The sequence below is a fragment of the Cygnus olor genome, chromosome 5, assembly GCF_009769625.2.
Source record: "Cygnus olor isolate bCygOlo1 chromosome 5, bCygOlo1.pri.v2, whole genome shotgun sequence".
Lineage (NCBI taxonomy): Eukaryota > Metazoa > Chordata > Aves > Anseriformes > Anatidae > Cygnus > Cygnus olor.
In genome coordinates this window covers 10,703,253-10,730,162 of record NC_049173.1, presented here as the reverse complement: position 1 = coordinate 10,730,162, position 26,910 = coordinate 10,703,253, and the positions used below count along the sequence as shown (strand labels likewise).

At 43.1% G+C, this 26,910-nt stretch overlaps 1 protein-coding gene across 8 annotated transcripts; it reads left to right on the top strand.

Moving 5' to 3' along the window:
• The first annotated feature begins 1,863 nt into the window (after positions 1-1,863).
• Positions 1,864-25,242, top strand: TRMT61A (tRNA methyltransferase 61A). Of its 8 annotated transcripts, XR_005820572.1 has the most exons (6): positions 1,864-2,001; positions 4,477-4,841; positions 14,316-14,582; positions 21,108-21,339; positions 22,166-22,354; positions 23,787-23,922. XR_005820572.1 is itself a non-coding variant. In XM_040559653.1 (5 exons), exons 2-4 carry the CDS (start codon positions 4,511-4,513, stop codon positions 21,326-21,328), a joined length of 819 nt encoding a protein of 272 aa, XP_040415587.1. In that variant the 5' UTR covers positions 1,864-2,001; positions 4,477-4,510; the 3' UTR covers positions 21,329-21,339; positions 23,787-23,921. The 8 variants fall into 8 exon arrangements, 7 of the variants coding, with proteins under 7 accessions (XP_040415587.1, XP_040415584.1, XP_040415586.1 ...); XM_040559653.1 differs by lacking the exon at positions 22,166-22,354 and having other exon boundaries at positions 23,787-23,921; XM_040559650.1 differs by lacking the exons at positions 21,108-21,339; positions 22,166-22,354 and adding an exon at positions 24,584-25,242 and having other exon boundaries at positions 1,865-2,001; positions 23,787-23,905.
• The last annotated feature ends 1,668 nt before the right edge of the window (positions 25,243-26,910 follow it).

Genomic DNA, 26,910 nt, shown 5'->3' with positions numbered 1-26,910 from the left:
GAGATCTCTGCACTAAGCTTTAACAATAAAGAATCAAGGGAAGTTAATCATGGGCCATGAAGCTAACTTCCTAAGAGGCTTAATTATAAATGTTATGCAGTGTAGAACTGCAAGAGGAGATGGGTGTTGGCTAGTGAATGTGTCTTCTGAAATTATTCATGTGAACGTAAGATGAACCTGAAGAAATAGGGTATAAACATCTTCTTGAATATCTAGAAGAATACTTCCAAATTAGGAAACAGCAAGAGAAAACAGTTTACTACATATAACTGATTTTTTTTTTTCCAATGCCTAACATAACTAAACAGCAAGAACTGGCTGGAGCTGCATCTGCTTAACTTCACAAATGAAAATTTTCTTCCCATTTTAATTTATCATTTAATATATATCTGCCTAGTAATTATCCATGGTGCATTTTTTTCACACTGGTTGGGCAGCCTGTTGAAAATTACTGATCATTTGCAGTAAACTGAGTGCCTGTGAAAACTACAAGTTGTTGAGTGTCTTAATCTTGCATACAGTCAGGCCCACAGTGCTCTGAACAGCAGTTCTTCATGGGAAAGAAAGGACACAACAATATAAACTATGACAAATGCAACCAATAACACAAAAAAAATGACACGAAAAACAAGGTAGGTGCAAATATAAAGGCGCAGCAGAGCCATGATTGCCAGTCATAAAAACAGCCGAGTAGGAGTCTGCAGTTTAAGAAACCTCTGAAACTGCATACATTACATTTAGATTAGATGAAGGAGAGTTTCATAACTAAGTAACAAAGAGTACTGCAATTATGATATGGGCAGGTCAATAGCATAACAGAAAACATGTTCTCACTGAAGATAGTGCGCAACATTTCCCTTATACTGAATGAAATCACATACATAAAAAAACTCACAAACGGTCATGCAAACAGCTCTCAGTTAAGCGTACATTGATGGTGTCCTCGATTGTGGACGAGTGACTTTTTCTCCACTCTTGTGCGTTACCAGTTATTGGTGAACGCGGCACCCTACGGAGAGTTATCTGATGGAGACGGGAACGTTACCTGCATGTCCAAGGTGACTCACATGTTCTCTGTTGTGCCCGCACCCCTCCCTGGCCAGGTGGCCTGGGCTTGTTGCGAGCAGCAGATGAGGCGATACTGTCCTCCGGCGCGTCTCCTTGCCTCCCGACTCCATCCCCACGCCGCCGGGGCACCTACGGCTCTCCACATCACTGCAATCCTAAACACAAGACACGAGTAGGAGTTAGTACAGTGCTATTTGGGGTTTCGATAATGATTCTGCTTCTTACGAGCCCACATTCAGTTGTGGGTTTCTCCTACAGCCTTCAGAAACCCTCGCCAAGCGGTCGGTTGGTCTTCAACTGCCTTTCCCTGCACCGGGTTCTCCTTGGGGAGTGCCTCGAACTTTCTGGAAGCTGCTTTGCCTGAAAGGCCTGGCTGTGTCGACAGAAAAGGCAGAGCCGTTCCCTGTGGAAGGGGCTTCACCCCACAAGCTGTAGCCCTGAGACCCCCCACACTTGACAGATAATGAACAAGAGCTCCCGACGGGCTCACAGCAAACCACCAGGCTGCGAGCCCCGTGGAGGCAGTCGGGGTTGGGGGAAAGAAGACAAAACTGGGAAGAGCTGCCCACAGACCCCCGCCCACAGGGGCCCCTCGAGTCACTTTAAGGACGGGTGTAGGGCGGCCCCACCGCTCCCCCCCAGCGGGCAGCGACCGGCTCGGCGTGCCCACCCCAGCCCTCGGGGGCTCCCCTCCATGGCGGAGGGCGGTCTGTGCCCCCTGCACCGCTGAGGGGGGAACGGGGGACCGAGGGCCGGCAGCCGAGCAGGGGCGTCGGTAACCCGGCGGCTGCAGGCAGGGCTGGCGGGGGCGGAGGCGGCGGGGAGCGTCAGCAGCCTGCGACCGGGCTGGGAGGAGGCGCGGGGCGGGCACCGCGTGTGAGGAGAGCCGGGCCGGGCCGGGCCGGGCGTGCTGGCGGGGCTCAGCCCCGGGAGGTAACGGCTGGGGGGTGGGCGGACACGGTGGCTCCGGGGGAACGCCGACCGACCTCCCTCCCTCCCCGGGCAGGGGGTGAGGGCGCTCCCTGGCCCCCTTTCCCTGCCCGATTTGTGCCTTTAACCCCCCACAAGTCCGGAACCGAGGCGCTGCACGCCGGAGCCGCCGCCACCGCGTGTGGCTTGGGGGCGAGTTGGGTGCCCCCCGCCCGGCGCGGGGCTGTGGGGGGACAGCAGCGGGTTTGGGTGTTAGCTGTGTGTGTGACAGTGCCTGCCTTCCTCATCCGCCTCATCCTCCTCAGCAGGGGCATCGCAACGTGGGCGGCAGTGGCTAGCGCAGCCCTGTCCAGCAGCCCTGAGGGGAAAGAAGGATCTCTGTGTGGAAGCCAGCGGCCACAGGGTCAGGAAGGGCAAAGACGGAGCTGGGGTTTGGTCTGAGCGAACACAAATCGTTGTAGTGATTCCCTGTGTGAGATTGCAAGGGATCGCCCGAGTCACCGAGTGCAGGTCGTAGCAGTCGCAGGTGATGAAAAGTTAAGGCGAACCCACAGGAAAATGCCAACCCCTTGCCACAAGCCACAGGTTCACCTTCACTTCCACTCCACAGCAGCCTGTGGCAGAAATCCACACAGGCTGCACCGTGACATCTGGAAGAGAAAAGGAGGGAAGTGTAGCAACAGGGCATTAGGCCCTGCACTCGTTAGGGAATGGAAAATGATTGAAAATGCATGAAAATAATGGATGTTTGTCAACTGATGTGCTCCATGTCATAGGGGGAGGCAGTGAAGCTACCAGAACTCCTCACAGACCCCCAGCTTACCCCAGGTGTACAAAAATAACGTGCCAGGTGCGTGCCTGAGAGCTGTCACTGGGGATGTCAGCATACATTGTTCTGATGAGCTGTGATAAATGTAGTGCTCGAAGGGAGGCAGAGAAATTAGAAGCCAAAAGGAGAATAACTCCTTATTTCTGCAGAAGTGCTGCAGGAATGATGCTTTGTACATGGGTGTAACTACAGTTTAAATGCTGTGAAAGAAATGGATTGCACTCACACTCTTTCCAAACAGCATTATTCTAAACAAGAGCTGAAAACTACATTTCATAAATAGTATCTAGACTGAGAACTACAGATGTAATTCATGAAAGGTTAAGAACATCAATATAATCAGATGGTGCAAGCTGTAAAACCTGGTTAAGCATCACTGTACTGTCTCACAAAGTCCAGTGTGTATACATTTCTGCATTTATGGGATGTTGTTCTTGCTGTTTCACCATATGTCCAGACAAGCCTGTTCTGCTTTAGTATATGAATACGTGTATTACACGTCATAAGCTTTGGAAGTTTGGGCCACAAACATTTCTGTTTCTCAGTCTCAGTGACTCCAGCCGCCAACTTATAAATCCAGCTGCTTACCAGGAAAATGAACTAAAACAAACATTGGTCAACAAAAACAGAGTAGAATTTTAGAACTGAAAGTTTTTTAGTGAAAACAGTGAAGTAGGTCTTACATATTCAATACAAAAGCACCCAAACTAAATAATTATTCTGAAACTAAAATTAGTGCTGGCCTTCATTTCTAACTTCGGGATCACCATTGCCTCATTAGTCAATTCCTTCCACAAATTGATCAACCTGCAGCTTAGGTTGTTAGCTACCTTATCTGAAAAGCACTGCCAGGTTTTATTGTAAACTGCCTTCTAAGATCGATGTTTTCTTCTCAAAGACAACAAAATTTAATTGTAATTCTCTAAACAGCTCTGAGAACAGGGGACTAAAATGATGCAACAGTGTTTGCATTGGCTTGCAAATGGCTGTTTATGTTCAGTTACAGCACAGATCACTTCCCAGACAATTACTTTGCACCCCCAATGGCAAATTAAAGTCTGTAATATTGCTTTTTCTTTGTACTTAGTCAAATTTATACTTAAATTAATGTGGATACTACCTTTATCTTATCTCTAAAGTTTCATTTGGAAAACTTTCAAGCAAACTTTTGCTATGTGGTCCTAATAACTAGTGATTGATATCCAGGCAAGTAACCATTGTCTTATGTTGTAAATCACCAAGGGATAAGCCAGCAGAAGGAAATAAAAGTCTCTACTTAACAACATACTCTGAGAGCTTGTGAACTGGAATTGAACAGACTGCTGAAATTGATACTACCTTGCAAGTTTCCCTGTAGCATTGTGGAGCAGGCTGAGTAAATTACAATGTATTTGGTAAATTTTCTTTTAAATGTATCATACAATGCTACAAATACTGGTTATATTCAAATCAGCGGGATCTTTCCATTGATTTTAATTGGATCAACAGCGTGGCAGAGGGAGGTCCCTGAGTTTCATGGAGTTCTCTTGCTAACATCTTATTTGCACAGTGCGTACTTTTTTATATATTGGGGAAAATAAAATAACTTGTCTGTAGTTACAGCCCTATCGTGATACCATAAAAATGTCTTGATGTTTATTCCCATTTAGGTGACAGCCACCAGCCCGCTACAAGACTGTCACAATGAGTTTTATTGAATACGGCGACACGATAAAGGATGGTGACACAGCTATTGTGTTCTTGGGCCACGAATCCATGTTCCCTGTGAAAGTCCAACATGGGACTGTAACTCAGACTAAGTACGGGGTCATCCGGCATTCCATGGATCTCATAGGCAAGAAGTATGGCTCCAAAGTGACCTGCAGTAAAGGAGGATGGGTTTTTATTCTTCATCCAACTCCAGAGCTGTGGACCATGAATCTTCCACACAGGACACAGATTCTGTATTCCACTGACATCTCTATAATCACCATGATGTTAGAACTTAAGCCGGGCTCCATAGTCTGTGAATCAGGTAATAATTAATATGTTGAAATCCTTTATTAAGGGCTAACACCAACACTTTTCATGAAAAACAGGCTTAACTTTACATTTTACAAAAAGTCTTTTTTTTTCCATTGTGATATAATTTTCCCAGCCTACACATTGAGTAATTCTATTTAATTTGCACATGTTATCAGCTGCTGTTTCTTCAACACGCAATACTACTTCAGTGTGTTGGCCTCATGTACATGTATACCTCTGAGTATGTGATGAATTCATCTTCTTAAAATAAATATATAAACATTTTTCTTTCCATTCTCTAAAACTGTTAAGCACTTCAAAAACATTTTCAAAAGACATTATTTGAATCGAAATCCAGACCGTGAATTAGCAGTTGGAGGTAAAACAGTTGAGGTGAAGTAGTAAAAGGCTCTGAAGATGAGAGGTTGAACTCTAGTAATAAGGGAAATAAAATGTCAGTACATAGATCAAGAAATACCACGTAAATACATATATTTCATTTTTCTCTTCCCAAGTGTGATCCACTTGTAGCACTTCAACCGCTTGCAAAGCGCACTGTAGTCCTGTGATATAATGGGTGATGCGTTCATTACAGTGCTGTGTTATGTTTCTAAACTCAGTTTAGTGTATTGCCCCTTCCATGATTCTGCATAATTCGCAAGTAAGGAGGAGTTAGATTTCATATAGATGGATATTTTCCTAGTTAATACAGTTTATAATAATGCCTTAATGGTTTTATTGCTGCAGGCAGTATGAGGTTTGCTTGATTTGATCATGTTTCTGTAGTCTGGAAAAAAATATGAACTGTAGAGAGTTTGTCCTCATTTTTTCTGGCTGTTTACTTGGAGTCTTTTTAGGAAGCAGCCTTATATGCTTCTTTCTGTAGCACAGAAGTGGCAAAGGATCAGCATGATGGGGTTGTACTGCACTGCATTTACTTGCATTTAACATTTCCTGTTCCCACCCATGCATAATTTTGGGCAGCTTTGGGTCCATAATGGCTGCTTCCAGCACAACTGAAATACCACTTATCTCTGCGTCCAGTTACACCCGCTAATAAACAGGTGGTACACGGAGCTGGCTGCTGAGTGCTGGCGCTTGAAACAGGCAAAGCCATGGAGAGAAACCTCTGGTACTGCTCAAATGGCCAAGCAATTATGTGTTCATAATTCAGTTTGTAGGGCGATTAGGTGGTTCTAGGGCTGTCATGGAAGTAGCGGCATTGTTCATTGTGCAGCTCTTTACCTCCTCCCCTCCTTGCTTTGTGGGAAGAATAAATACAGCACATTGGGCTGGGGAGATGAGAGCTGCTGCATGTCCTGCCTCACTTGGGATAGGTGAATGTTAAAGTATTGAGCTGCACATAAAATGTTTTCAGTAATGTCAAAGGTACCTAGATGAAAATCTTTAAAAGCTCATTTATCTAAACAGCTAAGAAATGGAAGCACTTGATGAGGTAACCAGTCCAGATCGCCAGAAATGTTATGAGTCAAAAGTCGTAGCTACAAACAATCCTTTTGCTAATGGGAAACTGTCCCCAGGTTTATTTTAATGTCTGTGCTGTTATAATGAAAGTATTTTAACTTCAGCTTTCTAGGAAAAGTGGACAGTTTTACTACTACGGTTGAGCTTGTTGTGCTTGTATTGCTTGAAACATTCACTGTACGTGAAGAAATAAGGAGCATTATGTCAAATTCATCTGGTTAATCTTGAAGCAAGAGCTTTACTGCAAATTTGCCTACAACTGACCAGAAGTGGTGATTTGAATTAAAAAATTTTACATGTATTGACAACAGGAGCCTCCAGTGTGATGATGTAACCTACTTTGGTGGCATCCAAAATTAGACCGTGTTCAGTGATCCAAAATCATTAGTTCTAGATTAACCTTGCGTGACCTAGAAGGAGTTAGCCAATGATGTTTAATAGGAACAAGACAGGAAATCTGGCCTAATAATGACATTTGAGTCTGCTTCCTCCCATTGCTGCTTGTTTTAGATGTATCTTGAGCATTAATTAGCATGGAGGTCTGTCTTTTTTGTTATTTGAACACGTAGCTGCTGTAGGGATGGGCAAAGCAGGCACAATAAACAGGCCAGGCTCTTTTCCCCTTGTCTTACTACCAAAGTGTGGCAGGAATGCCCTGTATGTAGCCAGGGTAAGCAAGCAGAATTGTGGAGTAATCTGCACACCTGTGTTAAGAACGGGTGGATAAAAGTGAGATGAAATGTCCTCCGTGTCGTGTTATAATGCTGTGAATACCAGTACACGAGAGCTTTTGTGTGTGCTTAGAAGAAATCAGGAAAATAACCATAAGGCTCAATTTTGTAATACTTGCGTTGTGCAGTTTAAATTGATTAGTAATGATTTGTCACAAATGATATAAACATATTAATACAGTTTTTACTATTTTAATTATCTCTAATAAATACATAAAGAGTAAGCTTGTCAGCAGCACTTGCATAATTAAAATGATCCAAGCATACTCTATTGAGGCTATAAGGAAACTCAGCATCTGCCCGATGTTCCATGATGGAGGCATAGGAATATGATCTCCTGCTAATTGCTAATTTATGAAAGTATGCTGAGATTTTAAAACCATTATCGCTGTTGTTGGAGCTAAGATCTCCTGAAAGTATTGGTCCCTGATATTTGGAATTCACCTGCCTGAAAGAGTCTTTAGCAGCCTGATCTTTCCAGAATTAAAGGATACTTGAGATAGCTGCTAAAATACCTGCTGTGGGTGGCCTGGTAGTATGAAACTTTCATTCTCATCAGGTAACTCTGGTCTTACTTGTGTTCACTGCATGCACAAGTCACTGTTTAAATAACGGAATAAACAGAGTCTTTATTTCGTGCCACCACACTCTCTAAAACTAAACTTGATGTCAACTTCTAAGGCAGGGCTATTTTCAGCCCAGTGGTTACAGCTGCCTATAGGATAACAACCCCATTTGACAAAAGAATTTGAGGTTTTGAAATTTATTTTTATACTGCATTGGAACAAATATGAAACTTTTTAGATGCTTTTGCCAAACCAAAGTATGTAAAAACTTCTTTTTTTTTCTTCTTTTTTTTTTTTCCCAGTGACCGCTTACATAGGCATTTTTACTGTCCTCTCTCCCTGGTAAGACCTAAACAAGTATCTGTCCTAAGCCTCAGAATTACTCAGGAAATGCAGTGCAGCACTATGTAACCTTGTTTAATCTGATAAATCTAAGAATTATTTTGGCTTCAACAGAGCATTGTATTTAGACAAAATGTAATTTAGTCAAAAGTATTCTAACCACCATCCCACTGATCCGTTAGCACTCAACAAAATCAGACTCACATGAACAAAAATGTTAATTGGATTTTTTGCTTCCCTCCAGCTAAATCCCAAATTAAAAATTGCTAAACCCTGGTCATTGCCACACAGCAATGGATTTCTGAAGCCACAGACAGGATTTCTGAAGACTGAGGGCAGTACCCTGGGTCCTCATGGCTTCTTTGTGGAGGAATAACAAGAGCCCCTGGCTAGTCTTACACTAGAGCTTCTCCAAAACAGTTATGAAATTTTCAAACTCATGGTCTGAGTATAGATTTTGTTAAGAGTACGCTCATAAAAAAATAATGAGGACTTAATGATTAATGGGTACTTAATAAATGATTAATAGTGTATTGTGGAGTCCCAGCAAGTCAGCTGTAATGCCATGACTCTTGTGACTTTTTGACAAACTCTGCTTGTGTCTGCACCATCTCTGTGGCACAAGTGCATGTAAACTGTTTGCAGCTGCATCTTGTGTGTAAAGCGCAGACCAAAGCTTTGTAACTATTAATTTGATTTTGGAACATATGTTAATTAAGTTTATAATGTCTCCCATATCTACCTCTTAGCAGCTGTTCAGGTTAGAGTGAGAGAAGAAGTCGAAAACCTGGTCCTTGTGTAACACCTTTTGAAGCAGAAGAAAGGCCTCATCAGTACAAATGTCAGAGAACATTGTATTCCCTCGGCGTACCAAAGACCTAAAGCAAAACTGGGGCCACCTGAGGCATCACTCTGATGCATGCAGCCTTGCAGCTGAGCTGCAGCTGATGAGAAATGCTGCTCATGCCCCAAAGTGTTTGTTTCCAGGCTTCCAGGCTTACTTTCATCTTACCATTTCACTTCACTACCAAGTGCATTTCTCCTGCAGCTCCGAACTGCACGATATTACGTCCGTTTTGCAGATCTCCCCCTAAGGAACTCTGACTCTTGAATCTCTAAGAGCAAATTCTTTTCAGTCTTTACATTCCCATTCCTTTTGTAGGCAATGCCAGTCTTAAAAACTTGCACACTATTAGTCCCCCGACTCCTGGATCTGGTCAGTGAGCAGTGGCCCTCTCTGGCCTCCATTCTGCTTCCTAAAATGCCTGTTTCAGCAGTGTGTCCTCAACAGATAAGCAAGGGAAAGGGCTAATCTTCTTCCTTGTAATTCCTTCCGTCCCACTCCTCTTCCCTCCCTCCATCCCAGCTCTTGCTGTCTCTCATTTCTGCCACCGTTTGTGCCTTTGACTGTCTTCACAGTAAGATCTCTGGGTTAGTTTCCATCAGATGCTTAAGATCTCTATATTTTCACTCAAAGTGATTAACGACTCTCCTGTTACATAAACTTGTCATGTACAGTGAGCGGTCTTCCTCTGTTCCGCCTTTCTTGACAGATACTAGCTGCGGAGTGGTTAGCTCTGTCTAAAGATTAATTTTCCTTTGGGTTTGAGGCTCCATCCGTTCTCGTGGCTGACTCATGACCTCTCTTATTATTTGCAAGGTTTAAGCGTGGTAGCTAGGAGACTAATACAGCAACACTGCCATTGTTTTGTTGTATTTGCCCATTTTAGAATACCTTGTGTAGCCAAACATTGCACCAGATACTTCAATTCTGTTAAAATGTTACTAGGTACCGTATTGATCCAGTATTTAATAACTCTTCATAGTTATCACTTTTCCTGTTTTCAAGCTATATGAACTTAAGCGTGCACTTAAGAGCTTCCTCAGCGTTATTCTGGATTACGAACCTGCCGTAATAAACTTGAAAAGTATTTTGCAGGTGCACAGCTCTAAACTTTATGGGCTATAAATCACAATTTGTACTTTTTTTTTAAAAAAAGTATCCATGAAGAGAAATTTGGGGGGAAGGCAAGCCAAGTGATAGCTTGCCCTGAGAAAATGTAGTGGAACACAACATCAGGTCTCCTATGTGATAGCACGGCTGGGATTGCAGGAGTCTAGGCAAATATCCTTTGTCATAAGAAAACCAGACTGAACAGAAAACAGTGTAAAAATGTGCTCTCTTGCTCAGCTATCAGTCAAGTGCTATGTTTGGTGCTGGGGTAACACTTGTCTTTGTCTTGTCAGTGTCCTGATGTGTATCAATACAGTGCTGAAATAGCAGGTGGTAGTTTTGAAGGGGTCAGATGTTGTCTGCAGCAGCTTTGAAAAGGTGAGGAATGATCTTAACGTGGACGTTGCCTCAAGGTGGCTGAGGTGTGTGGAGGCTTCTCTGTGGAAAACCTGCCGCTTAAATAAGCAGAGAGTGGGAAGAAATCTTTTTGAGGTCAGGGGAATGATCGAGTTCTTCATTCGATCAATACTTTGCTGTCTGTAATCAGGACGTATCAATAGGTACTGAGCTATTGTTTTACCTCGGTGTCCACTTGTTAGGATATAAATCCTTCTAGAACTGCTCTGGTTTCTTTGTCTTGGGAGAGGGTAGAAACATTCCCCTGAGCTTAGATGAGCCTGGGAAGGGAAGAATAGCACATTGCTGTATCTGCAGGGCCACTAGCCAGCTAACCATGGTTTTAACATGGGATCTTAATTCATGCCTTTGGACTGAGATGGACTACTTTCCTGGTCCACATCCTGATTCCCCGCATAGTTCTTCTTCCTCAAATTCAGAGCTTTGAGCTTTGAGCATAGCATATTGTGGACCCTGTGGCGTCTCATTAAATGCCTACAATGCAGATGTCTGCTTTTGGACCGAGATGTTTAAAGTCATAGAATAGTCAGTCTAAAAGTGCACTATACTCTCGCAAGTCATAGGTGCAACGGCCAGGGTGAGATTCACAGATCGTGTTTCTTCATCTAAGTGAGCTCTAAAACGTCAGCTACGCTGGTAAGGATGCCTTCAGTACAGTTTGAGTTATTCCAGTTTTACCTCTCTTGCAGAGCCTTTTCATGATTAAATTGCTCTAGTTAAATGGATATTGTCCTGTGGTAGAGAGCAAACGGTTTCTAAGGCTATTTATAGTGCAAGCGGCCAGAAAGGCAAGTATCCTCGTGTAAAACTTCTAAACTGTATTTGTTCTAGAAGTTGCCTTACCTTCTGCTTTCAGGGCCAAATCGGGAACAGGCATTTCACTGTGCCTGTGAATGAAGAGAAATGAAAATCTGCTGAAGTCCATCCAGTTCTTAGCTTGCCTCTTCTGATAAAAAAAAACTCATTTGGGGCATTCAAGGTTTTGTTCTTTTGTATGCAGGTAATTCAGCTACAGTATTTCAGGTTTGGCAGTGTTCTTCCAGTCCATGTTTTCAGTAGTGCTCCTTACATTTTGCTGCTTTCCTGGCTGGTGCTTTATCATGCTAGGGCTACCTTTCATTTCCCAAGGAACCTGGCTGGAACTTATTTCAGGCTGGTGCCTAGGTGTCACGCGTTGCTGAACCCTCATTTTTCTACAGTGATTTTGAAATGAGGACAGAGAGAAATTGGAAAGGAATTGAGAAGGTGGTGAGAAGACTCGGATGTTGGATGTTGCAGATTTGCAAGGGAGGAGGTGAAAATAAATGTTCATTTCCCCATCTATAACAGCAGAGGAACATAGGGCTGAACCCCTCCCTTCTGCAGACAGTGCTGATTGGGTTTTAGGGGTTGTGCTTGAGTACAGATCCATGCTGAACTGCCAGACCTTTTATGAGGACGCTCAACAAACCACATCAAACGTGCTGAACTATCAGGCGCATGAGAGTTGAGGGTCTTCATTATTTCACAGGACTGGGTGCAGAATCTCCAGTCTTTTGAAGAAAAGAAGGAAATTTGCAATGGTGGGTGATTCATAGCCATCTTGTTCTTTGTTTCCTGCAGTTTTGAGGGTGTTGTCAAGGAGAAGGCAGGCAGCATCTTCAGAAATACTCTCATTAGTGATGTTAGCATGATAGAATTTGATGGAGTAAAGTGTGATACGTATGTATTATTCTCATGACATGCAGCAGCCAGTCAACAACAAATAATTCCTGGCAACCTTGTCTAGCAAAAGCTCGGTCTGTAAGGCATGCCTGCAAGCAATGACTTCCAACATCCTGTTTTTGGTTCTGGTTTTGGCTTGGAGTGTTTATGAATAAAAAAAAGAGTGACAGAAAATAAGCCAAAAAATCTTAATGGGATTTCCTTCCAGTATCTTCTCTGGTGTTTTTAAAAGCTAATTTGAAAGGAAAGTGATTAAAAATGTGAAAGAGTATGACCAAGGAAATCGGATACATGCGCAAGCTGCCTCTCTCTTCTGCTTACCTCCCAGCTGTGCTGACAGACCTTCTGCTCACTCTTACGGATTAGCTGAGAAGGATACAGAAAGTGGGCAGCATTACCCGTTTGAAAGGTAAAATAATTAAATTCGGTGAGGTTGCAGAAGTTCTCAGCTGTGCAATCCTGCCTTCTGGTGTGAAACCTAAAGGCAGAATTTCAGTCATTTTAGCATCCCATGGGCATCGCTGCTTTTATCATTAAAAGAAAATCAATGACATGCTGTTTCTTTGCTATGTAAGTATATTATTGAGTTTTTGCAACCACATGGCTACTGTGATACCATTGCTTGTTTTGAACAGGGAAAATGTCGACGTTTAGAGCTGACAGGTGCCGTGAGCAGATAGTTTTCCACATGTGCACACATAACTGCCATTTGCCTTTTGTTTGCTTTAATCCTAGCACGTATGCATGCATTTTCACGTTAAATAAATGTTTGTGTGAAAGTTTCTCTCTTCCCTTGGACCTCTTTGGGGCCAGTGCTGAAACTGTAGGTCCTTCTCTGCCTAATCTGCCCCATTAAAGCCGGGGAAGTCACTGGCCTGCCTGCTGGGGTCGCAGCCCTCTCAGAGGGAAGCCGAGGAGCGGTGCCCATTCTGCAGTTCATTTGGTTGATCCCATGGCAAACACGGGCCCTGAGCTCTGTGTATAGTCTGAACGGCTCCCTTTTCAGAGCTGTCAGATTAAATACTGTGCCATAGCAATATTTCTCCCCTTATGTGACTAGAGGGAAAGAGCCTTGGATCTGTCAGTAAACTCTGACTTCCTGTATGGTTATGGGAAGTATTGCTCCAATTAAGCAGCATACCAGCCTCTGTGTCCCCTAATTAACTTCCTCTCTGCAGTTTCTAAGCTTTCTCTGCTACTGCTGTACTTCAGCTTCTGTCTTTAAAAAAAAAAAAAAAAAAAACAACTTCTAAAGATCTATGCTAGTTAAAAGAACTTGCTTCAGGCTGAAATACAGCCTGGACCGTCACTGAAGATAGCTAGAAATAGATTTTCTTTTTACAGGAGAAATGTTCTCCCAGTACAGAATTATAAATCAATAAACACAGATAATTTGGGGTAGCTGTGGGGTTTTGAGTTTGGGGGGGTTATTCTGTTAAATGCCATTTCAGTGAGTAATTTGCAAGGCAAATTGGTATATGGGTGGTTTTTTTAGTGAAATGGTTATTAGTCATTCATCTATTTAATACGCCAATGGATCATTAAAAATAAGTTTCCTAAATTATCAAATTAAAACAAGAAAAAAAGTCTGTCTTAATGGTTAGTCCCTCACTGTACATGGTAATTGTACTTATGGACAGTTCCAGGTATGGATTGCTCTCATTAAACTTCATGAAGGTTGTGCAGGCATGTGTATAGGTAAGTCACTCGTGTAATCAGCTCATTTGGTCAGCGTGGCTGCAAGGAGCTGAAGGCCTTAGTTTTGGATAATTCCAGCGTGAGCTGAGGGTGCCCAGTGTCTTAAGAGGCACTAAACGTGTCCATGCAAACAAATGGCCTTTAGGACCAGTAGGGTTTTCATAGACCCTTGCCAACATCTCTTCTTTGTTTCAACAAAGTGTGAGGTTTTGAAAATGCTCAAATTTGTCTTCATCTCTTTTTACCTTAGAAGAGTCTGGCACTTTAAGAAAAAAAAAATCTCTGATTAATTTTCCTGAGTATTTCCTGTTGGGCTTGATTCCTCGTGTCCTGTTGTGGCTCTTGTTAGAGCTATAGTTGGCTCTTGGCATCATTTTAACTAATGCTTTGAGGACCCTGAAGACTCTTTACTAGGTCATTCAGGCTGCTTGTTGGGGAAGGACTGCTCTCTTTTGGTAGTTTAACCAATGGTTTGTGTTCATTTTGGTTTTGAGTAGCGTTCCAAGCAGTCGGACTGATGGAGAAGACCACCGTACTAATGTGGAGCGCTGTCAAAAGGCGTCTCACAAGCTGTTTTTCTTTTCCAGGTACAGGCAGCGGATCCCTCTCCCACGCTCTCATCAGGACAGTGGCTCCCACAGGGCACCTGTACACGGTGGAGTTCCACCAACAGAGGGCTGAGAAGGCCAGGGAGGAGTTTCGGGAGCATGGGGTGGAGCATCTGGTGACTGTGACCAACCAGGACGTCTGCAAGAATGGGTTTGGTGTCTCAAACATTGCAGATGCTGTGTTCCTAGATATTCCGTCTCCATGGGAAGCCATAGGACATGCAAAGGCAGCGTTAAAAGCTGAAGGTAACCGCACTTATCTCTTTTTAGGAAGTACTGTGCATGCACACATCTCTGCCTCTGAGCTATATGCTAGATCTGCTCCTTTCCATTGTGTGATCGCTGTTCTCAAATGTCAAAGTCTGTAGGCATTTCTAAGGATGAAAAACCTTCAAAAGAGGTCTGCAATTTACAGCGAAAGATTTGAAAAGAGCAGAACAACTTTTTCCTACAGGCCTGTGCTAGCTGCTACAATTAGCATGGGCAGTTTTTTTAAAAAAAAAAATAAAAAAAAAACATATTTGAAGCTTTGTCAAGTGCATTTTGCCAGATCTGAGAGTGTGTGGGCAGCAGCAGCAACAATAAAAGCTGAAAGCAAATTTCTTTGGCACTTCAGTGGAAAGGTGTTTGTATAGAAGGTGTTCAGAAGCACTTTACATCAATCATTGCAGATTTGGACCTATTTAGCAGAGCTCTCCATTGGTAATGTTAAAGAAAATGTGGTTGTACTTAAATATGCTTGCCAATTTCTGCCTTAAATCTCTGCTGTTGGAGGTAATGAGAAGTTTGCTGTTGGTAACAGTAGGAATTGAACATAAAGGCTGTTCTAGCTTGTGCCAGCTATTCCTGGACAGTGACAGCAGGTGGGAACTGCTATTGAGCGACTGGATGGCTTTTCTCAGTTTATAATAAATCTTTTCCCTATTGAAAAATAAACTTCAGTGAACAAATCATTCTTTTGTGTTGGAACAAGTTTTCCCCTAATTATTGTTCTACCATTGTAGCTGTACTGGTGTGAATCTGAGCTAACGTAGGCCAGGCTGCTCCCAGCTACAAAAGTGACTTTGCTAGTGAAGGAAGTGTAGGGTGCAGAACCCAGTCCCGTGCTGGGACACGGGTGTAGTAGAACACTGACTTCAGGTAAATTGCTAGGTCTTCTTGAAATCACAGCATTTAAACTTGTTCTTAAAGGTCACTGAATGTGCACTACCTTGCAGAGTCAGGACCAGCCCCAGTGTTAGGCTCCCTCAGCTACTATGGAAAATTTTCAAGAAAGCTTTCCAATACCAACGTAATCCATTCTTTCTTTAAAAAGTAAATAAATAGAGACTCGTTAGCACTCTCTACCTGCAAGGGTTACAGCTAAATTTGAAGCTGTTTTCCAGTGTGTCCTGGGAAAAAAAATAATTTTCACTGCACTGTACAATGTCCTTCCCATGCTCAAATTATCTAATCTAGTGAGCACAACACTCAGCTGACTTCCCAGCTTAGAAGGCGCTGCATTGCGCAGTCCAATTTGAATTATTTAAGTGGTGCATGTTTAGAATACTAAGCAGAGCTGCTTGAGCAGCTCCAAGATTTGAATCTCTGTCTCACTTCAGCATTTGAAATCCTAGAAAGTTTGATTTTTGTATATTCTAAATCTGGCCAAACTGGCCATATTCTTTGGCTATATTTTCCTGTGCTACAAGGTTACATCCGCTTAGCCAATGTAAAATATATTTTAAAACCCCACATTTTTGTGTTTGTAAAGTGGCATCATGCATATTAGGCGCCAGTCGAGAGGGAAAGCTGCTGATCCTTGCTGCAGTTTTTGCTGCAAATAGCCACCAGTGTCTGAGACCTGGTGTAGGTCTACGGCTCATCTTTTGTGTTTCATAGTACCTGGTAGAGCCATGGAGCTTTTGCTTTGTTTTGTTCTTGCATATAAACAAAAGCTGGTTTTTGTATATAGTCAATTGCAATAGTAAGAGATACAAACTTACACATGCTTCTGTTTTATTCCAAATCATGTGGGTAGTTTTTGTTTGTTTGTTTTTGGTTGGTTGTTTTGTTTTGGTTTTTTGTTCCTTTTACCGCTGTAACAGCTAAAATATGATAGAAGAATATCTGTAAGTGCTTCTCCTTCCCTACTGCCAGCAGATTATTTTATAGCGCTCCTTTGTTTTGCTTTTAAATAGTTAAAGCTCTTCTGCAGTAAGAACAGTTTGTGCACATACTGCTGATGTTCACCGCTGTTCCAAGGGTTAGTATAATGATAGGGCATCACTGGAGAAAAGGAGTTGTTCCATTCTTTTCCCTCCATGCCCTCTCTCTCACATCTGGACAGGGCCACATTGTGGGTTTTATTGTGATGCACAATGCTAATATTGCAGCTGTGCTGCCAGACAGTGGTCATTCATCCCCTGAAGTCTTAAGGTGCTTAGAATGAAGTCAGGGCTAAAGAAATTCAATACATAGCATCAGCTAGCCTCCTCTTCAAAACCACACTGTTCATTATGGAGTTTTCAGCTGAGACAGTGTGTAAGAGAGAGTTCTTAACCTTAACAAATCCTTATCAAATCAGTATTTTCTCTCCTACTTAGGTTCAAGATCCTGAATCTTGCAGCTCCTAGTAAGCTGAGTGCTAATGATCCTCTTCACAGGGTACACTTATCACTCACGTTAAGCCTTACAGTAGGCTGTAAATGTGCTGCTTACAATAGCTTGGCCTCCCATTTAAAGCACTGCCAATTTGTGAAGAGCAAGAAGGATAAAAATGCACAGTGAGTTTGTGACTAGAAGGTTCTTGTTCCCTGGTGATGCGCTCTGCTGATGTTCAGGCTTGCATCTCAGCTGCATCCTTCTGTGCTCATTTCACCAGTCACGCTTTCGAGCAGAAATGCCGCTTGTAATACCTCTTAGGCACTGCTGCACTGCAGAACTTGCCTTCATTCCCAGGCTTGCACTGTTTTCCTTTAGGAGCATCAGCTGATGAATGTGTTTCTATAGTCATGGCTGCTCTTCGCGTTATCTGACCTTGGTGGTTTTTGCAAAGTTGCTGTTAACCCCTTCGGGCTAATTTAAAAAAAAAAAGAAAAGAAAAGAAAAGAAAAGAAAAGAAAAATTAACACAATACGGAAAAAAGTGAGGTAACAAACATCCTACAGTTCTTAAATGCCCTGAAACTTTTGACTCAGTCATCTCACAGCTGAATACTGTAGTGCTTTGATTATAATTCTGCACCCACCTACTCTGCTCTCATAAATATTGCCTATTTCTTCCAAGGCCATGGAAGATGATGCATTTCTATAATAATTTTCCTACAGGTCTTAAATTTTCAGATAGGGAGATGGAAAAATACAGCCATATATTAGGCTGGATTGGCCTCTTGCATTAATAAATCCGTCCTTGGTGGTGCTTAAATTAGCAGTCTGAGTAACAAACTTATTACAACCACCCCTCTGTTATTTCCATTCTTTATATTAACGATATTACTCTTACATCCAGACTTTCCACTCCCTTTTAAGTGTCATAAAGCCCATAAATTACGAGTTTGTCAAACTGTGATCCATGGTAGATCATGTGAATCAGGTAACGTGGTGCTGTCAGATCTCCCCCGAAACTCTGCAGGGGAAGTCCCCTCTGACCATCTCCCCATATGTATTTTCCTGCCATCACAGAAGCCCTTCAGCAATACTCTACTCCTTGCAGTAGTAGTTGCTTTTTATTTCCAAAGTCTTTTGTTTGTTTTGCTTGTTCACAGTGGACTTCAAACAGGTAGGTCTTGCTTGCATTTTTTCCTCTAGCACAGCCATCGATTGTTGTCCTAACCTGCCAGGTTTGGTTATTACCGTTGATGTATAAGCAAATTAATAATATCTTATCCTCCCAGTAGCCTGTGGTGTAGGTAAGGCATTGCTTGGTTTTGCTAGTTTCAATTTTCATTTGGGCTTGCCACCCTCCTCCCTTGAGCTTTCAGGGAATACCAGTTCCGTGTAAAAAGTCTCACTGGCTATTTTTCTTGAGGCCCAGAGGTTATTCATGGTCCCGTTTTTAAACCACCCAGGTGTGGCTTTGAGGAGCAGCTGAAATCCCCAGCCACAAGTCTCGGGGTAGGGAGAACCCCAGGCTGAATGACGCCGAGAGGGCAGCGACACAAGGCCGGTGCTGGTTGGGCTCAGGCTCCCTCAGGAACGCGCAGGGGATGTGTTAGGGCAGGAAGTGGAGCCTAGCAGTCTAGCGTGCTGTCTAGACGGTCTTCCTCCACCCATGCAGGTGGTACTCAAGGCAATATCAATGCTTCCCCTGTCCACAGGAGATTGTTTTGGGATAAATGGGTGAAGCCGTAAGTGCTTGCAAAATGTCATCACCAGCCTTTACTAGTGTGGCGCCTGCTTTGATTTGAAGGAGAATTCACTCAAGGTGAGGTTAAAGATCCACTAACTAAACTGAGACAGCCTCTCAGTGTTGAGGGGCCGTCTGGTCAAGCGCAGAGCTGCCCCACTAGGGTCTGCTAGCAAGTGGGGGCTAACTCACAAAGCACCTTCATCCGGCTCCCAAGCACGGGCTGTTTGCTGGGCCAACCCCAGTTGTTTTGTCTTGTTGGAGAGCTTTAACCCAGCTCTGGTCTGTCGGGGATTGTTGGGTCAGGTGCACCCGATGGGTCTGGCCCCATATCCAGAAGCAGAAGTGATTCTCTCCCATGTGAGTCCTGCAGGATTCCTGCATCGTAATCCATGTTGAGGAATGCTGGCCCAAATCGTTGGCCTTTGCACAGCTTGTAGGAAGTAGCTGGGGATGAAAGGAACCTTAAAGGAAGTTGTTAGGTTTTATTCCCCAGTTTGGAGCCAACTGATATTTAGTTTTTGTTACATGCTTTTGCCAGCCTGGTAACAGTGAGCAGGAATGAATTCCTCTTGAACGATGTACCTGCAAACATGGAGGTTAAGGTCACATTTGCAGAAAAACACATCAAGCTCCTATTAATGAGCTGGCAAGTGATTTGGAGAAAATTTTCTTTTCTGAATCAAGAAACATCCTTTAATTTCTTCCGACAGCCAAATCCTCTAATTTCACTTGTCAGGGAAGCTACATCAAGTCGCCCACGAGCACACTCACTAAAAGGACGTTCTGTCCCCTTTTACAGAGGCAATATTTTTAGCGTCCTACTAGCTCAGAGTAAATGCCATGGTGATGCTGCTCGGTGACTCTTCTTGCCTCGCCCCTACATAATGTTAATGCCTGTGTCGTCTTTTTCTTTCATGAGATCTTTGTAACGCAATCTTCCAATTACCACGATGCACTGAGATCCCAAAACCCAGAGCTATGTTCTTTTACCAGAAATAAAAATGCTGTGCTGTATTCTGTACGTCACGGAATCATTTTCAAAATTATGGGCTCCAGAGCTTAATGGTGCTGCACTACATACGTTCTTTTCACATCCTCTGAATAATATTGTGACGATGAAAAAACCTAGCAGAGCACTTGTGACTCATGCTACAACCTGCAGAAGAGAGAGTACGTAACTTGGACGCGTGTTTTCGTATCATGAGAGTTGGAGTTCTTGTCAGTTGGGTTGCACCACCAGATTTTCCATACTGGAAACCTAAGACAGAGTTTAGCAGAACTGGTAGAGATGCTAGTCCTTGTTCAGAGAAACCAGAAACAAAATTGCTTGTTGGAGTTGCACAGGAACACACCGGGAACTGCTCTTGAAGGAGGAGCAACTTTCAAGGCACTGATCTCTAAGATAGCAGGGTGTGTCCCGTGATTATGAGTTAGATACTGTCTGTTCCGTGCTTTAAAAGTGCACAGTGCTATGTTGATGCAAATCCTCTCTTATTTTCCCCCCTTCCCTTAAGCTCTCTCTCTAATTGCTCCAATTGTACTTTAATTTTCATATGCATTTGACCCTACTGCTGATTACAATGACTGCCAGGACTGTGTGGGCTCGTTTCAGCCTACAGATTCAGGAGATTTAACCTGTCCATTAAATGTTTCAAACTCACTCCCTGTAAAATTGAAGGTGGAAAAAGAAATTTAAGTCTTTAATAGAGACTCATTATTCTCTTCTCCTCAACTGTAGCACTTGTCAGTTGCATTATACATGAATAAACACATTTTTAGACAGCTCTTCAGATCAAAAAGCTTGCACAGCTTCCCAATGTGAACAGGATTAATCTCAGATAATTACTGTATCAATTTATGATGACACACAGATCTCATTAAACAAATTTAGGAATGGTAGCTCTCCGAAAAGGAGAGCTTTGAGAGAACACAAACCTAGTTTGTACTTAGAAGTCTGAGTTCAGTTGTTTTTCCTGCTCTCTAGTCTAGTCTACCCCTTTGTCATCCACAGACAGCGCAGCATTCCCCAGCGAGCTGAAAGGGAGGCAGTACATGTCTTTTCTTCCTTCATTAAGGAATCCTTGGCATGGCAAGACAAAGCACTGCATATTCGAGTCCTTTAAGCCCTAAATGCCTCTTGATGTGTAAAGGACAAGAGGGCTCTCAGAGAATCTGAGCACTGTGAATGCTGAAATCTAGATTTATATCTGTTTGGTGATCGTGACAGAAAGGGTGTTGCCTAGCTGGTAATCTGGCAGGGGTACAGAGGGCAGCCTGCAGAGGAGAATTCAGAAGCATCTGGGTTGCTGAGGACCGCATCGCTGCTCCTAGAGCAGAAGAGCATGTCCTGCTCACTGCTGGCTTTCTCTTGCTCAGAGGCCACATTTTTGCAACTCATAAAGCATCGTGTCAATTGAAGCTTCCCAAATCTTTCTATTTTAGGCAGTCTTGGTAAGTCTGGAGCTGCAATTTCATTTTCGCCTTCCAGCCTTCTGCTAATTGCAGCCTTCCAACCTTTTGTTGACACCTGCTTAATCAAACTCGTCCAGCCTGCGAGTCAAATCCAGCCTGCCGGATGGTGTGGAGAGGAGAAAGCAGAGGACACCCCCCTTTCCTCTTTGCTGCAATCCATAAAGACAAATGCTTGGTGGTTCTGCTTCTAAGCTATTTGTAGGTATGTTTGTTCGGGAGGAACGTATAATAATAACCAAAGCAATAGGTACTAAAGGGAAAAAAATGCAATTGGCAAAGCTAATAAAACACACTCGGTTATGTGGAGTACCAGCTGTGTGACCCAGTTTTCTCACTCTTCATACCTGGGAATCTCCCAGCAGTGCAGTAAGTGAAATAACTTTCGTTTTGCACTTCCCACCTGGATATCAGCTATTACAAGCAAGAACTTTCTTCTCCACGAAGTGGCTTGAAAGCCCATTTTCTGTAACCCTCCTTCCCCCAGGCAGTCTGCCTTGCAAGAGGGCAGCCTGATAAATCAGCACCAAGTTTGGTGCTGACGTGCCGCGGGCAGCTGACGGCCCTGAGGCAAGATGAAGGTTGCTCGGGCTTTAATTGAAGGCTCGACAAGAACCGTAGGCGGGCCTGCAGCTTGTACTGCAGCAGCTGTGTGCAGGCTCCTTACTGTTCAGTAAATCCACAGCATGTGAATTCGAAAGCCTGAGGATGTCTTGAAACCCTTGTGGTCGGAATAAATAAGAAGAGCTGCCGTACTGTAAATGTAAATATATTTCCAGTTTTTGTTTCAGTGCAAAACACCAGAAAAGCAAAGCGTGAATGAAGTAGTAGTAAGTCTCTGATCTCCCCACAAATTCTTTCTCTGCAGACAAAGAGTTACTGTGAACTGACATTTAGCTCAGTTAGACGTTTGTTCAGTTCCGTACACAGTAAGAATGCAGCAGCTTTCTTTATAACCTATGTGCATTATAGTAGCTTTCTAATTATGTAACGGGAATTTCTTCTTGGGCTTTTCTCTTTTACATCTACAGACATGGCAGAAACGTGCACTGCTTTGGCCAGAAGGGACGAGCTGTTGGATTCAAAATCGTTCTGGTAGCCGTGGCCACCCTGATAAACACAGAAATCTAATTTCATGGGAACTAGCAGACTGGGCGTGCGATTAAATTGGCATCACCAGAGCTGGTTAATAATGACACATACCAGCATTAATTTTGCAGGTGATTATTAGATTGTTTTTTAATTGTCACTCCAGGGAACTACTTGTCCAGGGTGCTTTGTTCTGAAGATGCGTGATAAGAACCCCTGGCTGCAGAGACTTTATTCCAGGACTAAAATTAAATCCTTGTTAGTGTGTGGTGGATTAATGGTCATGGAAAGTGCTCTTCCCCAATCAGTACCCAGCACATCATTGCTGCACAGTAACTGGAGTGCTGCACTGACGCTTTCAGACCTGATGCTTTCTTTTTTTAGAGATATGACTTTAGAAACGAGAAAGAAAAAAAAAGGGGGGAGTTTGAGATAAAGCAGACTTCGTGTAGTCCCAGCATAGCCTCTATTTTTAGCAGGAGGCTTTGCTCTCACTTGCATGGGTTCTTTAACTGCTTAGACAACTGGTGTTGGAAGGCTCGACTGGATGAGCCTGGGGGAGGGCTGGGAAGGAATGCAAATCAGGTCAACAAACATTTTCATCTAATTGTAATAAGTGAAACAATAGCTGAAGCTGCATTGTCCAGCTCTCCTTCCCCCAGCACAAAAGCTTTTCAGGAAGGGCAGTCGCCTTGTGGGACGCTGTGTCCTGGGAGAAAGCACATGCCCTGACTTTATGGCAGACGGTGTCCTTATAATTCTTTGATCTGATTTGGCTGTGGCTTTTCAGAGTAAATCTGAATCCTTCTATTCTCAGCTGCTAAGGTGACATTGTAGCCAGCAGAAAGTTGTAGGGGGCCTATTAGGACTCTGTATTTAGAATCAAAAATGAACCACGCGCAGATGAGGAGACAAGTGTTAGTTTATCACTTAAAAGCCTATCCTAGAGTTTTGAAACGTTTGCTGTGAAACTGCCCGATGTGCTACTCAGTAAATTTTAATGCTCGAGAGACGCGCTAGTCATCTTGACTAAAAGGGTAAAGTCTTAGCAGCACTCCATCTATGGCCTGGAGAGATTACTTTATTCTGTACACGCATACCATCGTTCTCAAATAAACACAGCCGCTTTTGTCAGGGTGTGTGTGCACGCACACTTATATTCTAATGAAGGCAACTCTGTACAGTGTGTGAAGGATGACTTCTGGCTTTGTGTAGGTGCCAACGGCAGTTCAGTGCCTCAGTCCAGAATAGTGGGTGGTGGTTCTAAAGGGATCAACGTTAACAGTTTTGTCGTGAACAAATGTGATGGGCAACACTGGGTTTGGAAGATGAATGAATTTGCAACTGCAGTTTTTAAAGGGTCTGAAGCATCTTGTAAAGTCATCCGTGTTTGATTTTGACACTTTTAAAACCCGCACAGTTGCCTCATGAAGATTTTTTCAGAATATTCACACTTCTGTGTAACAGTATTTCTATATGCAGCTGAGAGGATTCAAAAAAAAAAGAAAAAATGCTTCGTTTTGTTTTTTACCCTCTTTTTCCACTTCCTGTCTTATTTTGTAGGTGGCCGCATCTGCTCGTTCTCCCCCTGCATTGAACAAGTCCAAAGAACCTGCCTAGCAATGGAGGAATACGGTTTTACAGAGATTAACACCTTGGAAATTCTGCTCCGAGTGTACAACGTAAGGACAATTAGCTTGCAAATCCCTGACCTTGGAAAAGCAGCCGAGGATAATTCTAGCGCTGGCTTTGACAGCAGCAACCCATCAAACCAAGGTAGCCCGTGCACTAATCTGCAGCAAGGAACTGTGCAGTTCAAAAGCGGTGTGCCGCAGAGGGAAATGGTCGGCCACACTGGGTACCTGACCTTTGCCACTAAGAGCCTCTTTTAGTCCATGTTGAGTTTGTGCAGTTTGGAGTGCTTTGTGTGTTTGTGTGTGTTTGCTGTTTTCATGGTTCCTTTTTGTAGGGCGTCCAAATTTTTACTTGTCAGGGAATTCCATATATAGTCAGATTTGGTTGGAATATGCTTTGTTTAAATAGCCCACAAGCATTAAGCAGAGCAGCATTAAGGGAATGCTGGAACTCTGGAACAGTGCTCCACTTGCCATCAGAAAGAAGATAAATTAATAGGGAAGGGCCATTCACTGGAATCTGCAGAATAAAGATCCCTCCTGATAAGAAAGTAAAACAAACAGCATACTAATCACAAATACATTGGGATTTTTTTCCTCCTCTTTATTGAATTACTTTCCTGGTTTTATGTTTTTATTTTTTCTGAGCACCACTAGATACTTTTTTAAAAAAAATAACCTTCTCTTTAACACACTTCCACTAACTAGTGTGTGTGTTTTTCTTAGGAATGTGAAAGTGCCTACTTGCTTCGTTTTAGATATGAAAGTTGCAAGGTCATGCGTTTGCCAGCATGGTTGATCACAGAATCAGTGTTTCCTTGGAGCAGAGTTCAGCTGCACAGAGGGTTATTGGCAGCACTTGGGAGCACAGCCTCTTACTCCGTTCTGGCATGTGCAAATCATTTCGGTTACACAGAGGTCAAATAAGCATGCTAGTTGTTGGATTTGGATTAAAATAGTAGATTGTGATCAATTTGTAGTAGAAATTTGGACCTGGCTTTGTACTGTAATCTTCTAATAGATCATCAGCTGTCATTGTTGACGAGTCCACTGTGAATATTCACTGAATGACTGGTTAATATTATCTGAACACCTCTTTGTAGCAGTGTGGCTGAGGTTCAGTTTGCTTGGTGTTTTATGTGCATTATGGTGTGTTATATTCCTGCAGCTGAATAACAAAAATGTTGCTTTCGGCAAGATTTCTGTCTCCAAATTGCAACAATAATGCAAACTTAGTAAAATCATCAACCAGCTTCATTAAGTAAGGTTTTAGACTTTTACTCTTCCATTTACTCTTCAGTCTTCCATACAAAGCTGGTGGGTGTGATGAACTTCTTGAATGCTGGATTACATTTTATATTCACAGAGTAAAATAATTATGCAAATATATGAAGTTCCTCGTTTCTTTCTTTCTTTTTAATGAATTCACCAATATTTTTGTTCCAGCCGCTAATGCTGTCTCTGAAAGTATTTGGCTGCGCTTTGCGTTTGGTACCTGAATATGGTGTGAGAAAAGTAACCATTCACAAACTGCTGCCTGAACATTTGAACCTGATATCCCTCCCCCATTCTTGACAAAAATAAACAAAGCTAAGCTTTTAACGTGTTATAGCAGAATGCTAATCCATAACGGTTTAAAGAAAGCTCAACCGATCACGACAGCAAAGATAAACTGCTGAGCAGATTAAAGGCAGAAAGCAATTCTGTTGAAGTAAATCAGTTATGTAAGTAGGCCTGCTATTGTAGCTTTTCTCCAGAAATTATGTGAAAGTTCTGTTTCTACTGCTGTTGAGGTCCTCCAGGAAGGCATGCAGTAAACTGCTCATACTGCTAACAGGGTTTGGTAGCTGTATTATAACGATGCGCTTGCCTGTGTATGCATATGCACGTTTGCGTGTGCTTAAACTGCCACCACAGAAGTGATGCTGAGGTACTCAGGTAAGCCAGAAGACAGCACGAGGAAATGCAAAGTTAATGCTACGAGACCGTTCCTAACTCACGTGAAGGTGATCCTCACTTTCCAACATGTGGGGTCCCCAAGCTTCACTAGGGATAATTCCAGCCTTAGACTTGATTCCTTTTTCCGACAGACTTTATTTTAAAATAGTGTAACATTAAAACAGGACTAGAGAGGAACAAAGTCACGTTTCTGCCTTACAAATAGACATGGAATGGAAACACTGATGTGTCTTCATGGAGCTTGAAACAAGGCTGGTGCTTCTTTGCCTACAAAGCCCAATTCAAAACCCCTTGAAATAGACCATTGACTTTGCACGGTCCCATATTGATTTGATCCCTGCTGAGGAAGGGCAAGCATTGCGTAAGAGGAGGATTTAATTTCTGTCTTTGCAATATTAAAAAGGCTTCTGTGTTTTTGTTGCCAATCAGGGCCATGGCCAGCACCACACCGCTTCCTGCTGTTGCTTCGTTGTAGGGTCGCAGGGAGGACCCCACAGTGTCCAGCATGGGCGGCACGGTGCTGCCAGCACCCCGCTGTCTAATTCTGCTTAGGATCACCCGTGTTTTACATTCTGCCTATAATTGCTGCCAAAAGTGGTAAAGCAGAAACATGGGTTCTTCCTGCCACGCTGGGGGAATCTGCCTGGGCCACGCTTTCAAAGACTCATTTCTCCTTTGAATACATTTTAGTCTTCAGTCTAGAATGAAACATCTCTTCTTCCTGACCTGACACAGTTCAGTCACACGTTGTCAGGCCACGCATTTTCACTGCTGGCTCTGCGCCTGGATCCCTCAGCTGTTGTGGACAAGCACCAATACACGTCTCTGCTTGACAGCCAGGTTCGACTTGTCCCGTTGTGCTCCATGCCCTACAAGCGAGCAGTCTCAGGCACCTTGCAACCTACAAGGCAAACAGTCATGACTAAGACGAGGCTTGTGAAACCCTGAGAGGCCTGCTGTTGTTCGCCGTTTAGCTGTGCTTTAATTAAAGTATTACAGATCTCTATCTCGTTGTGGTTGTTTCCTGCTTACCTGTTAGCACACAACCTTTCCTCTGATCATAAATCCTGCTGGAGAACCTTAAAGGGATAAAG

What these genes read in the sequence shown, in the direction of transcription:
- TRMT61A (XM_040559646.1), top strand. Translation starts at nt 4,511, where the DNA reads ATGAGTTTTATTGAATACGGCGACACGATAAAGGATGGTGACACAGCT. An exon ending in CTCCATAGTCTGTGAATCAG is followed by an intron (nt 4,842 to 14,315) that starts GTAATAATTAAT and finishes TTTCTTTTCCAG; the next exon opens with GTACAGGCAGCGGATCCCTC. An exon ending in GGCAGCGTTAAAAGCTGAAG is followed by an intron (nt 14,583 to 23,786) that starts GTAACCGCACTT and finishes CTTATTTTGTAG; the next exon opens with GTGGCCGCATCTGCTCGTTC.